Genomic DNA, 12,372 nt, shown 5'->3' with positions numbered 1-12,372 from the left:
TCTGCAGTTGAATGTTAAAATGACTTTGATTATCTGGACGGATGACTTATGGTTAGAGGTGGCAGAAAACAGTGTTGATGAAACGAAAATACATAATGCCAGTTTCTGTACTTCTCATTTCTGTTAAACAAACAAACCAAAAATCTGCAAAAAACAAAACAAAACACAAAACCCTGTTTTATTTGGTTTTTCTTATTTAATGGGGGGTACATGGGTGATGACTGTGGCTGCGTCTGCTGACACTATACTGCCTGTATCACCTACCTAGTACACTTTTAAAGCAATCATAATTTATAATTATAATGTAAATTTTGAATAAAAACTCATAACACCTTCTTCTACACTTCGAACCTTTTCTCCCACCTCTACATATGGTAGGAGAAGGATGGGGGATTGTGACCCTGCTCATTCTTCTATGTCTCAACATCCAGTACAATTGATTGTAGCATTCTTCTGGTTCCTTGGTTAGGGCTGGGGGCAGGCATTATGTTCCAGTATTTCTATTCCTGCCTGGGTAGTTTTCTAGCAGATAGTGCTGGGAGACTTGCTTGGCACTGTTGCAGATCTTACAGGGTTCCATCTTGTCTCCCATACTGTTTGACATCTGTGTGAAATTGCCAAATATGGTCATCCAGAGATTTGGAGGGCAGTATCATCACCATGCTGCTGCTATCTAATTCTACATTTCTTTTTCATCTAAGTCGGTTGAAGCCATGCAGGTGTTGAACACTCTTCCTGATGTTGATAAAGGCCTGAATGAGCGCCAGTAAACAAACCTGTAGCCTTTTAAGGTGGTGATGTTGGTGGATAGTTTATTTGCACCTGCTGTAGAGGTTCTTTTTTCGAACAGGATTGTACTTTCCCTTGAAATAGCTGGTCTGCAGTTAGGGGATTTTTGATCTGGCCATTTCAGTTGAGACTCAGGTGGCCTCAATGGTGCATAGTGTCTACCAGCTTCAGCTGATATGCTATCTTCAACTTTTCCTAGGCAGAGTCTATTTACATCTGTGATCTGGTAATATCCTGGTTGGGTTATTATTTGTATACTGCCTTTCAGCCTGAGGAGTTTATGTCCAAGCAGAAATGGCAACAAAATCTGGGGTGGGGGCTCCTTTCTAGGATGTCAAATCAGCCCTTTGCTGCTTCTCCTTTTTTTGTTATGAAGCATCTCTGAGTGGCAACAAGGGCAGGGGGAATGAAATGGCAACAGTCCTCACCCCACTCCTTGTGTTCTGGCGACTACTGACTTATGAGGCAATTATTGCAAAAGTGTGCTATATGCAGGGCTGCAGCAACTAGATTATTAACTGGAACTAGTCAATATAGAGCACATGTTGCTTTTGTTGAAACAACTTCATGGGTTCCTAATCTGTTTCCAATTCAAATCAATGTGCTTAACCTAAAACCAGGATATCTCTGTGGCTGCCTCCTTTCCGCATGTTAAGATAATCCTTGGACACTACTTCAGGTTTGGATTCCATTTGAGGTGCTGGTGGGAACCTGTGTAAAGGCCTCTTCTGCATTGGGCACTTCGTTTCTGGATTGCCCTTGGAAGGGAGGTGTGTGTGATGCAGACTGCATTTGTTCCAGCATCAGGTGAAAGTTTTATTTGCCCAGACACTAAAGTGTGTATGGGTTATTGGCTGGTAACTGTCTACAGCTGGGTTTATTTGCTTTGCATCTTCAATCTTGTAAAATGCCCTGGGAATGTCTTCACATGAAGAATGGGTTGAAAATATACAAGTAATTAAAATATATATTTTGCAGGTAGTTCATCCTAAAACAGATGAGCAGAGGTGCAGATTGCAAGAAGCATGTAAAGACATTCTCCTCTTCAAAAACTTGGACCAGGTAGCATTGCCTGACATGTTCTTATTGCTTAAATTTGATTTTTCATTATCTCAGTTATTTAAAGTGTAATAATTTGAAAATCTATAACATACAAATACAAGTTTGCAAATAACAAGATTTGTTTCATATGTCATTTTGTAGGATCATTTCAAAAGCAAGTGTACAATTCTTATACTTTGTTCCTTTCCCCTTTGTTGAATAACAAAAGGTAACAAACTATTTTGGAGAATGAGAAGACACTGCAGTACCCCCCCCCATATTCCCAGGTGCCATACCTGTTTTGCTTATCCACAGTTCCCAAATCCCCCATCATGCTCATGATTCACTTCTCTTCATTTGTAAACATTTTGGAAAATGCAACTTTTTCTTCCTATTACTTTGGAATGCTTTTGAAAAGGAAGCAAGCAGTGTGAAACTTGACTTGTAGTTGCTAAAGGAGGTGACAGTGAGAATGCAAACAGGAAATGGAGTCTAGCATTCTCACTGTTTGCCTCTTCTACTGTCTACTTCCTGTTAGCCCTCTCTGTTAATAAGGAACTATATATTTTATACAATGATAGGGTTGTGTGAAGGACGGATCTTCTCTTCTTCCCTAAAGCTAACTCCACGTTTCATAGGAGTTGGGGATACCCAATTTTGAAGTTGTTTGGTAGGTGGTACTGTTTACCCCATCCATTGCTACATAATTGGTTCTTGCTTCCAGTGATTATAACTCGCCAGCATACATTGACACCAAGGTTGCAGCAGATTAACTGGGAAAGATAAAGGGGTGGTCCGAGAGGTGATACTTCCAGTTCCTTCTTTGAGCTCAACTGCTAACGAAATTGAGTGTCCTGTTGCTTGAAAGGGGAAGAAAGTATCTGGGAGCAGTGCAAAGACAGTTCACTTTTTCAAAAGCTGACGTATTTCAGCCTTGCTCCTGCAATTCCTGAATGTGAATTCTTGCAGCTTCTTCTTGTTAGTATCTAATGAATAAAGAACAGTTACATGTAATTATTAATAACCCTGCACTCAAGACTGCTATTGAGGCTATTGATTTAAAAGCGCTAATTCCCAGAGCTGAGTCTAGAATGACAAGAATTGCTATTGAATGTGGATTGACTGGAGTGGCAGGAGATCCAAAAGAACATCGTGGAATGAGATGTAATAATTGCATGGATATATGGCAGAGAGGTAAAGGAAGGAGAAAATGTCTCCTGGATTCTTCGTTTTAGAATCATAAAATGAAATAAGCTGTTAAGTAGTGACAGGTTGAGGGAGATTCAAGGAAGAGGAGTCATCTGCTATCCTATGACATCTGCTGTCCTGCTGTTGATCTGTGGTCCTGTGACAGCAGCACCTCCAGCCTGAAGATGCTGCTGCTTACCATGAGATTGGTTGTTAATAAAACTAACTTAATTCAGAACTTGATCTTGGAGGGAACACAAAAAAAGCAGAAAAACCATGAAAACTAATAAACGCAACTTGGAGCAATGAAAGTGGGAAGGGACCAAAAGACCATAGCCAAAATACCTACTTCTTGTGAAACTGAATGAGTAACTATAAAATACTTCATGCATTCAGTGGACTATATAATATGTTTCTCATAACTGTCATGTGAGATGAGTGTTTTCAGGGATAGGATTCTTGCCTTTAAAATGGAAACATTAAGATTTCCAGTTCTAGAGAATGCATAAGGCAGGACTTTCATTAAACTCTTTCAACAATGGAACAAGATAGCCTTGAGGGTTATTCTCACACTGTGTTTTCTAGTAAAAACCAGATAAGCAACTGTCAGGGATGTTAGCTGGGGTGGACGCGTGCTGTCTCTGCAGGCTTCAAAATGCTCCCTGGAGGGGACAGGAGTGCAGCTCTGGTCCCCTTTGGAGGGCTTGGGTGAAGCAGAGTCTGGTTCAATGCAGGTCCAGGGGACCTGTGTTGAGCCAGATCCATGGATGAAAAATTCGTGAATAAACAGGCTCCACCTGTAATTGTTTTGCCTCTGTGGCTGGCTTACTCTTTGAGCTCTGTATGGTGACAGGTTTCTAAATCTAGTAGTTCCATAATCATGAATCCAGAGATGGAAATGGCCACACCAAGTGGAATCTTTCTTCCTTTGGGTTGCCAAATCCTCATGTGATGTCACAAAATGCTGTTCAGGCTTTCCTACAAGTTTGAACAGCAGTTTGAGACATGGCACCGGAACTGCCGCTCAGAGGGAGAAGTCAAAAATTTTCACTGGGCATGCCCAAGGAGATATTTAAATTAAATACATATACCTATTCTAAAACTATAATTGAGTGACACAAACTAGTAAATAGTTATGAAAGTATAGTCTCTTTGCTGTAAAATTTCCCCCCATCATATATATTTATACTTATTGTATTTAATCTTAATTTTAGTACACCTTCCCAACATTGAGAAAAATGGGTACAGGTAGGACCTCAGTATATACTGATATGGCATCCACTGATTTGACCCAACACTGATACCGGAGTCCACCTTTAAATGCCTTGTAACCAGGAAAAATCACCATTTCCTACCTTCACACAGTTACTGAATTATAATTTCATTAGATTCCATTATTCACCCCATCTAGTGACTGAATGTAGTATAGCGTCTATCTATACCAATGCATTCTGGGGTGACAATGGAGGAGCAAGAAACCTGGAACCTTTAGAGCCATTATTCCAGTGGTTTGATATCCGCTGATTTTTTTTTATCCACTGCGGGCTCCAGAATGGAACCCCAGAGGATAACGAGGCACGACCTGTATACGAACTTAAGGTAAGTATCCCCTCAGTTTTATAGTGGATACTGTAGTAAAGTTTTTCTAGCTTGTATGTACCAACAAATGAAAACTCTTTTCATATTGGACCTCCTGTCAATCGAGGGAGTGCTTTTCAAACCACTGTGGTGTGAATGTAATGTTTGAAATAGACCTCAGTGGACAAAATGAAGATAGTAACTGCTAGATTGCATGACAAAAATGAATAGATCATGCAACTCTGTTTACAAGTGATAATTTCAGGCAAAAAGAAGCATGTCTCAACAAGGTTTATAGCAGTGCATGTTGACCAAACACTGTTGCTCTTTCAGGAGCAGCTGTCACAGGTTCTTGATGCTATGTTTGAAAGAAAAGTGCAGCCTCAGGAACATGTAATTGACCAAGGAGATGATGGAGACAACTTTTACGTCATTGAACGGTAGGAAGCTAAAGCACTGCTTCATCATGCGTTTTATTACTTTGTTCTGCATTCACCCACCAGTGGTATTCTTATTGTATTCTAGTTTCCAATTTAGGAGCTAGGAGCACACTGATAAGAAACTGATACACCCAACTCAGAAATGAAGGGATCTGTACTTACCGTGAATCCCCCCTGCTCAGTGGTCTCCATGTTCAGGTTAGTCGCCCGCCCTCGCAGCCGTTTTTAAAAAAAGAAAACAGAGTAGCGAAAGAACCAGGGCGCAGAGCATGTGGGGCATACTCCGCACAGGCAAGGGTAGAGTATTGCCCGGTCCCATCTCCGCACTCACCCACCGGGACCAACATGCAGCACAGCACCTCACAGCAGAAGGACTCCACTGCAGCAGTATCCAGAACCAACACGATGCACCTGGCATCCGAATCCATCTGACTGGGGAGTGGCAGTGGCATAGCTAATGATTGTATAGCCCAGTGCCAAGCTCAGAATGTTGCCCCAGAAGTGATGTCACAACCGGAAGCGACATCACACCCAGACTTTTTAAAAAGTGAAAATTGGGAGGAACCCACCTCCTCCCCCCAGCAGTTTACCACCCACTTGCTCTGCTGCCTCCCCCCAGTCAGTGGCATAGCTAAGGCATCTATCTGCTACTCTGGGTCAAAGAAGATTTTGTAGCCCCCCCCCCCGCATGATAAAATCAAATTTAATTAAGTAAATAAATAAAAAGTTATTGGTTCCATGCTGTATCATAATAACATCTCATTGGCACTCAGAACATCAGTCTCATAGGTCAGTTTGGAGTTAAGCAAATACACTTTTTGTTCCACACAGCAGTTGTGTTTTCATTTTCTTGTTAATTGCCCATAACTTTTGATAGAATACAGATATTCCAATGCAGTTTGTTTCATTGCATTCTGCATTAAATTACCTTTCCAATGATATAATGATGGTATTATTCATACATACCAAGATTTTCACAATTTTGGTCACTAAAGCTCAGCTTGTTGCCCCCCAAAGCTTGATGCCCGGTGCAACTGCTTCCCCCTGCACCCCCTTTGCTACGCCACTGGGGAGGGGTTCCTCAAGCTTGAACAGCCTGGGGAAGTCCAGGCAGCCCCTCCCCCTCAAGAAGTTCTGAACTCTGACCTGCCTACCTGAAAGGGAGGAGCTACCCGCCTGGAGGACCAACCCGAACAATGGAGACCACTAAGAAGGGGGATTCACAGTACGTACAAAGCTCCCCGTTTCTGAGTTGGATGTGTATACATTTTTTAACTAAGAGGTGCTTTTAGGATCTTTGAATGATTGAAAGTAGAGATAACAGAGGGCAATAAAGACATTTGGCGATGACAACACAGAGGCAGTGGCCTCACTAGAGGTGATTAATTATGTGTTCACAAAATAAAACACAATCACCTTTAATTTGTTTAGGCAGATTTGAGGTGATTGTCAAAATGACAGCATCTCTCTCAGGTTCACTTCACACATGACCCCTTTTCCTATGTAGAGATTATTTCCATTTAGAATATCTTATTGTGAAGCCCTCCCAATTAGTTATGAAATGCGTTCATATCCTTTATGAAGTGTCAAAGTGACATGTTGGCATTCCCTCTTAAATATTCTTGCATTGACAGTTGTAGAGATGAACGCCTTCTTAATTCTTCTACAAATATGGTGAAACATATACCCATATGCCTTCTTGTGACATTGGAATGATGATAAATGTATTGAGGAATGCAATTGTGTCTGCCGGAATGAGATCTCTATAGAGCTCAACTCCATTGTAGTCTGAATCAAGATTATTTTCAGGGACTTTTAGAGAGGTTGCTTGATTTAATCATACATTTGGAAGATTACAAGCTTTTAGGATGCATCATCTTGGAATTTTTGCTGGTCAAAAACTTAAGGCAATGGAACTGCAAGTTGTAGTGGATGCTTGAATCAGTTAAATTTTTTTAGCTTGTCCTAACCAAATGCAATGCTTCAGTCTGATAGATTGGCTAGTTCACAAATATCTATGGAATTTATTCTACATGGTTTTGCTGCTTGTCTTCTAAACACGCTGTGGAGTCTGATATTTGAACTGTTCCTTCAGAGCCAATTCACATTTTATGTTCTAGTCACACAGTTGCTCTCTTTAGGTGTTTTCCCATTTCTAAATGCTGCTGAGAAATCATACAGTAAGGGCATAATCCTAACCAACTTTCTGGCACTGGCATAGCTGTGCCAGTGTGGCATGTGCTGCATCCTGCAGTTGGGGGGCAGTCATGGAGGCCTCCTCAAGTTGCATTGCCCTTAGTACTGGAAAATTGGTTAGGATTGCGACCTAAGGCTTTCAGCTTGATTCCTTTTCCTTTTGAAGGGTTAGTGAATTGGATATTCTGCACACATTTGCACAGTGTGATTTGTGTTTGTAACATCTAAGTCAGTTTACTTTGGCTCTTTCACTTATATACTACTGTGAATGTTGTCCACGCACACACTCTTCTATCCCTCAATTCAAGTATTTAATTTCAAACCTTGTAAGGATAAAAATAAGTTGTAAGGATAAAAATAATATTTAGGTGTCATAGCCTGGAAGACTCTTTGACCTGTAGTATCCTGCATGGAATTAAAGTAATCCTTGTGAGACTAGCAAGTTGCATGTTGGAATCTATGAGCCTGTAGCTTCCTTCTGTGTGAGATCAGTTGTAGAACCAGTGCAGGCACATTGAAGGGTGGACACTGGCAGTGTAATCCAAGGCACATAGTCTCAGAAGTACATCTCACTCAATTCAATGGGGCTTACTCTTAGGTAAGAATTGGCAAAATTCTCCAGAGGTAGGATAGCATTATTGTTTTTCTTATAGATTATAATCCTTTGTGTAGTAGAGTGTTTTTTACTAGGAAAGCAGGGAATTGGTTAGATTTAAGGTTGTCTGATTACAAAATATAGCTTGGTATATCTCTTCAGACCCTGCAGTGGTTTATGATTTTAGAGGACAGATTAAGACCCATGTCTCAAACATATGAAAATATTCCTCCTTATGTTGCTATATATGTAGCCCTGATGAAAATCAGTTTTCTAAGTTAATATTGCCCCATTCCAAAATATAGTTTTGTCCTAACCTTTTTACACAGGGTAGTTTGGCTTCTCTTAGTGGCACTGAGAAAAGATTCAGTGATTCATGCTTTGATTAGAAACAGTTAAAGAGGTAACTGTGTAGTCCACTGCTTTCCCATGGAGCAGAATTAGCTCATTTGGTGACCTTGAGAGTCATTTCTTTAGCTCTGCCTCAGTTGCCCCATCTGTAAAATTTTGAATAATGATGGTGCTGCTTTACAAAATGCTTCTGAACAATTCATAATAAAATTATGTTGCAAAGACATTAAATCCCTATAGCACTTATAAGAAAACAAGGAATCCAAATAAAGAACACTAAAAAGGGAAAGGGCAAATTTGAAGGCAGATCATTAACTTTTCTGGCATGGTATTTTCAATACAAATCACAGAGGAGAAATTTCAGAATTCTTATTTGCATTGTGGGGTTTAAACAGTATTCCTTGTTTATGCCAAACTGAGTTTTTATTTATACGTAGTATTTACATTTTGTCTAATTCCACGTTTGTACTTTTCCCATCATTCTAGGGGATTGTATGATATTTTTGTAGCAAGAGATGGCCAGACTCGATGTGTTGGCCGCTATGATAATCATGGCAGTTTTGGGGAGCTAGCCTTGATGTACAACACTCCTAGAGCTGCAACAATTATTGCCACAACAGAAGGAGCCCTTTGGGGACTGGTAAGTATGTGGAGGGGGGTGTATTATGCAAGGATAACCAAACCCGCTGCTATCGTTCTTCACCCTGCCTGAATTTGGCAGGGCTAGTTATTGTTATTATTAATTATTCAAGTTGTCGAGGTTGTGTATACTTAATTGATATATGCATTGTAGGTCTGTCTATGTTATGGTTGTAGCATATGCTACATCTGCTGGTAATGTAAGGGGTTCGTTTAACATCATGCACCTAGTTGCAGTAATTGTAATGTTGTGTCTCTTATACAGGTACCTGACAACCACTTCTCTATGACAGATTTTTACCTTTTTGGTTATACATATCCTCAAACATTAGTTCTCTTCTCTACCCTTGTTTGCATGCATGCATGCTCACCTGCATCCCACCCCCCTCTTCCAAGAAATTGGATGGCAGGTGGTGAAAGGCAAGCTCTATGTGTCACCACTTGTAGTGCCTGCATGAAGAACTCTGTCCACTGCAGCTGTTTCTTCCATCATCCAGTAAGCATCCCTGTTTTAGTTACTGGGTGATAGGAGGGGTTAGTAGCAGTCATAGTTCCAGCAAACACTAGCAATTGTGGAAAAGAAAACTCTTCTCTTCCTACTACCCAGAAACTGGGCAGCAGATAGAGCTTCAGAGGGTGGCTGAGTGGACCCTGAGAGAGGCCTGTGCCCTTGGCCAGTGTCTGACCATGGCAACCTCTGACAGGCCCTGGTTAGGAGCAGCACAATTATACTGGCTGTTGGCTAAATATTAATTCTTTTTAGTGAATTTATTAGTTGCCTTTCCAACATCAGTTGCTCATGGCGACATATAAAAAAATTGGATAGGCAATATTTCTTCGGGATTAAGTAGTAATGTTTGTAGAACTTGTGTTTGTAATCAGGTGTTTTTTACTTGCAAGTCAAGATGCACCCATTCCATATTGGAATTTCATTCCATATTGGGGAGAAAGGCAGGGTAAAATTCAAATATTTCAAGCAGCTTTTGAAATTCTCATTTTTAGCAACTGTATTATCAGGCATGTAATAATTTGCATGCACAAGGGAATCTTTTGTGTCACACTCCAATTGAATTTGGCATTTACCAAGAATGGGAGAAGTGGAGATATAGGTGTAGATACAATAATATTTATTGTGGGGATAAATGTACAATAAAAGAGAGGAGGAAATGAAGAAAATAGAATCGCTCAGTTGCTAGGTAAGAGAAAAGTCTAATTTCCTGAAAGGGGAGAAGAACAAAATGCAAAATTTGCAAATATGCAGAATGGAGAAGCGGAAAGAAGAGGGGGGGTGACATTAGCACCTGTGGAAATTAGGGAACTATCCAGGAGGATAAAAGGTTGAGAAGGAGAAAAGAGGGTTTGGGGACGTACAAGGGGATTGACAAGATGTACCAGATACTAAGGTAAGAGAAAGCAGGAACTCAAGCTAAGACCTGGATACAGTTGAATTCTCTGTAACTGAGGTGAATCACAGGGAGCGCCATAAACCTATTCAGTCCAAAATCATGCATGGTGTGGGAGTTTGCTCCCTTCTGTATACTACTCTTAGCTCATGCATCCATCCCTCTGAGCTTGGGGTATTGAGAGGGAGGGATGGTATTTGCTTCTGTGCAGGCGAAGTCCACTGGCCTTTTTAAGTGCAGAGGTCTTGGTAAATTGGTCACCTGAACTTGGAATTCTCAGAGATAGAATCCATACACAACTCCACACTGAAACAGCACACATATTTTTTCAGAAGGGGTTCAGGGAACAGAAAATTGGCATGGAGATTTCCTGGGTTGCTGATGAGATGAGAGAACAGTACAGGAGGATGGGATAACTCTCAGACAGAATAAGATTAGATGTAAGGGATATTTTGGAGTTCTATGATCAGGCTTTTTATAATGTTTTAGGGCCCAATCCTATCCAACTTTCCAGCTCTGGTGTAGCCACAATGCAGCCCCATGGTAAGGGAACATATGTTCCTATACCTTAAGAAGGCCCCAGTGACTGTCCCTCCACCACGGGATGCAGCACACATCCCATTGGCACAACTGCATCAGCACTAGAAAATTGGATAGGTTTTGGCCCTTAGTCTGTTGTGGAATTGTCTCATAATCCATATGTGAAGAGATTATCCTTGATGTGTTTCTTCTGCCTGTTCCCAATAGACAGAGCAATTTTGTTTTTATGTCAAATCTTGGGAAATGTGTGACTAGACGCTTCCAGTTACTCATGGAACCAGTATGCCATTTAGCATAGGACTGTGATTGTCTTAACAGTGCAGTTGGTGATGGGAAGCTTGGCATTTGTATCCTAAGTGGTCATGTTTGGTGTAAGAACAGGAAGCTCCCAGAATTATTGCATTATTTTGCAAGTCAGAATAGATGGCAGGATGTAGTTGCTCATGGAATTCTACAAGAAGATTCTCTGTCCTAAGCAGGCAGGTAGCCAGTATGTAGAACTGAAATTTTGCCTTATACCTTGTGTACCTGATGTTCCTTTGGCTTCAGCATAGTCAAGAACTACATGAGCCTGGTCTGGGCCACGTGATGTCTTATCATGCATCCATGACCATGTGCACCTGTTAACATATGTGTCTGTTAACATCTGTTTGCCAAACTGCTGGATGACATGTTCATAATCCAAAAGCACCTTGGGCATGCCAAACTACCTGTGTAGGTCTTTCAGTCCCAGCAAATATTAAATGTGCTTGTTGCTTGGTTCCACTTGCCAATTCATTTTTGCTCATTTGCTTTAGTGACATATATAGAGTTGGAAAAATGCCTGTATAAATCTTCATCCCTCCAAGATGGAATGGAAAGAGCTTTGTAAAGTCTCCAACAGTGGCTGACTTTGCTGCTTTTTCCTGGAATATGTTTACAAAAAGAGGAACTGTCCTTCAAGCACTGTTCTCTGATTTTCCTGCAGCTGCTAATCTTGGAGCACTTTATAGTTGTCCACTGTAATTGGCCTCGGTGACTCTGATGTCTGAGCTTCTTCATGTACACTAAATTCAACGGGCCTTGTGGCAACCTGTGTATCATCAGTCTGTGTGGTGATTTGGAGTGATTTTGATCAGGTGGTGTATATAAAACAGTTACTTGTGCATCTTTTAGTGTTCAGGAATTGGTTTTCCATTTCCTGACTGTTGGTTGAAAACTACATTTAGTTAAATTCAAGCAAATAATAGTAACAATGCAGTAGTTGATGCTAATCCTAAATTATATAATTTATTATAAAGTAATATAAGGGAATTTATATAAATCTTATGCACGTTTACCTGGGACTAAGACCAACTGAATTCAAGATAATTTACTTCTGAGTAGATGTGCCAAGGATTGCAAAATAAATGATGGCATTTTATTCCAGATACCATCCTTTGAAAGATGCTAAGTCTTTTTAGAATTAATGTTTGAAAGATGTTAATTCTTTTTAGAACTGGCTTTTTATTTTTAAGGCAGGGTGACAACAATGTTGGAAAATGTAAACAACTTCATTATTCATGCTCTGTTGCAGTGGTCTCCAAACTTTGGGACCACTGCATTATGAAAATGCCTTCCCCCGCATGTGGGA

General features: G+C 40.6%; 1 protein-coding gene across 1 annotated transcript in view; it reads left to right on the top strand.

Moving 5' to 3' along the window:
• The window catches only part of PRKAR2A (protein kinase cAMP-dependent type II regulatory subunit alpha), a 111,077-nt gene that overhangs the window by 73,649 nt on the left and 25,056 nt on the right, over positions 1 to 12,372 (top strand). The window contains exons 4-6 of the mRNA XM_066618498.1: positions 1,768 to 1,851; positions 4,930 to 5,036; positions 8,665 to 8,818. Coding sequence (XP_066474595.1) covers positions 1,768 to 1,851; positions 4,930 to 5,036; positions 8,665 to 8,818 — 345 coding nt within the window. The remainder of the gene's footprint in view (positions 1 to 1,767; positions 1,852 to 4,929; positions 5,037 to 8,664; positions 8,819 to 12,372) is intronic.

The sequence above is a fragment of the Tiliqua scincoides genome, chromosome 2 (assembly GCF_035046505.1).
Source record: "Tiliqua scincoides isolate rTilSci1 chromosome 2, rTilSci1.hap2, whole genome shotgun sequence".
In the NCBI taxonomy this organism is placed as follows: domain Eukaryota; kingdom Metazoa; phylum Chordata; class Lepidosauria; order Squamata; family Scincidae; genus Tiliqua; species Tiliqua scincoides.
This window is presented reverse-complemented; position numbering and strand designations above follow the sequence as displayed.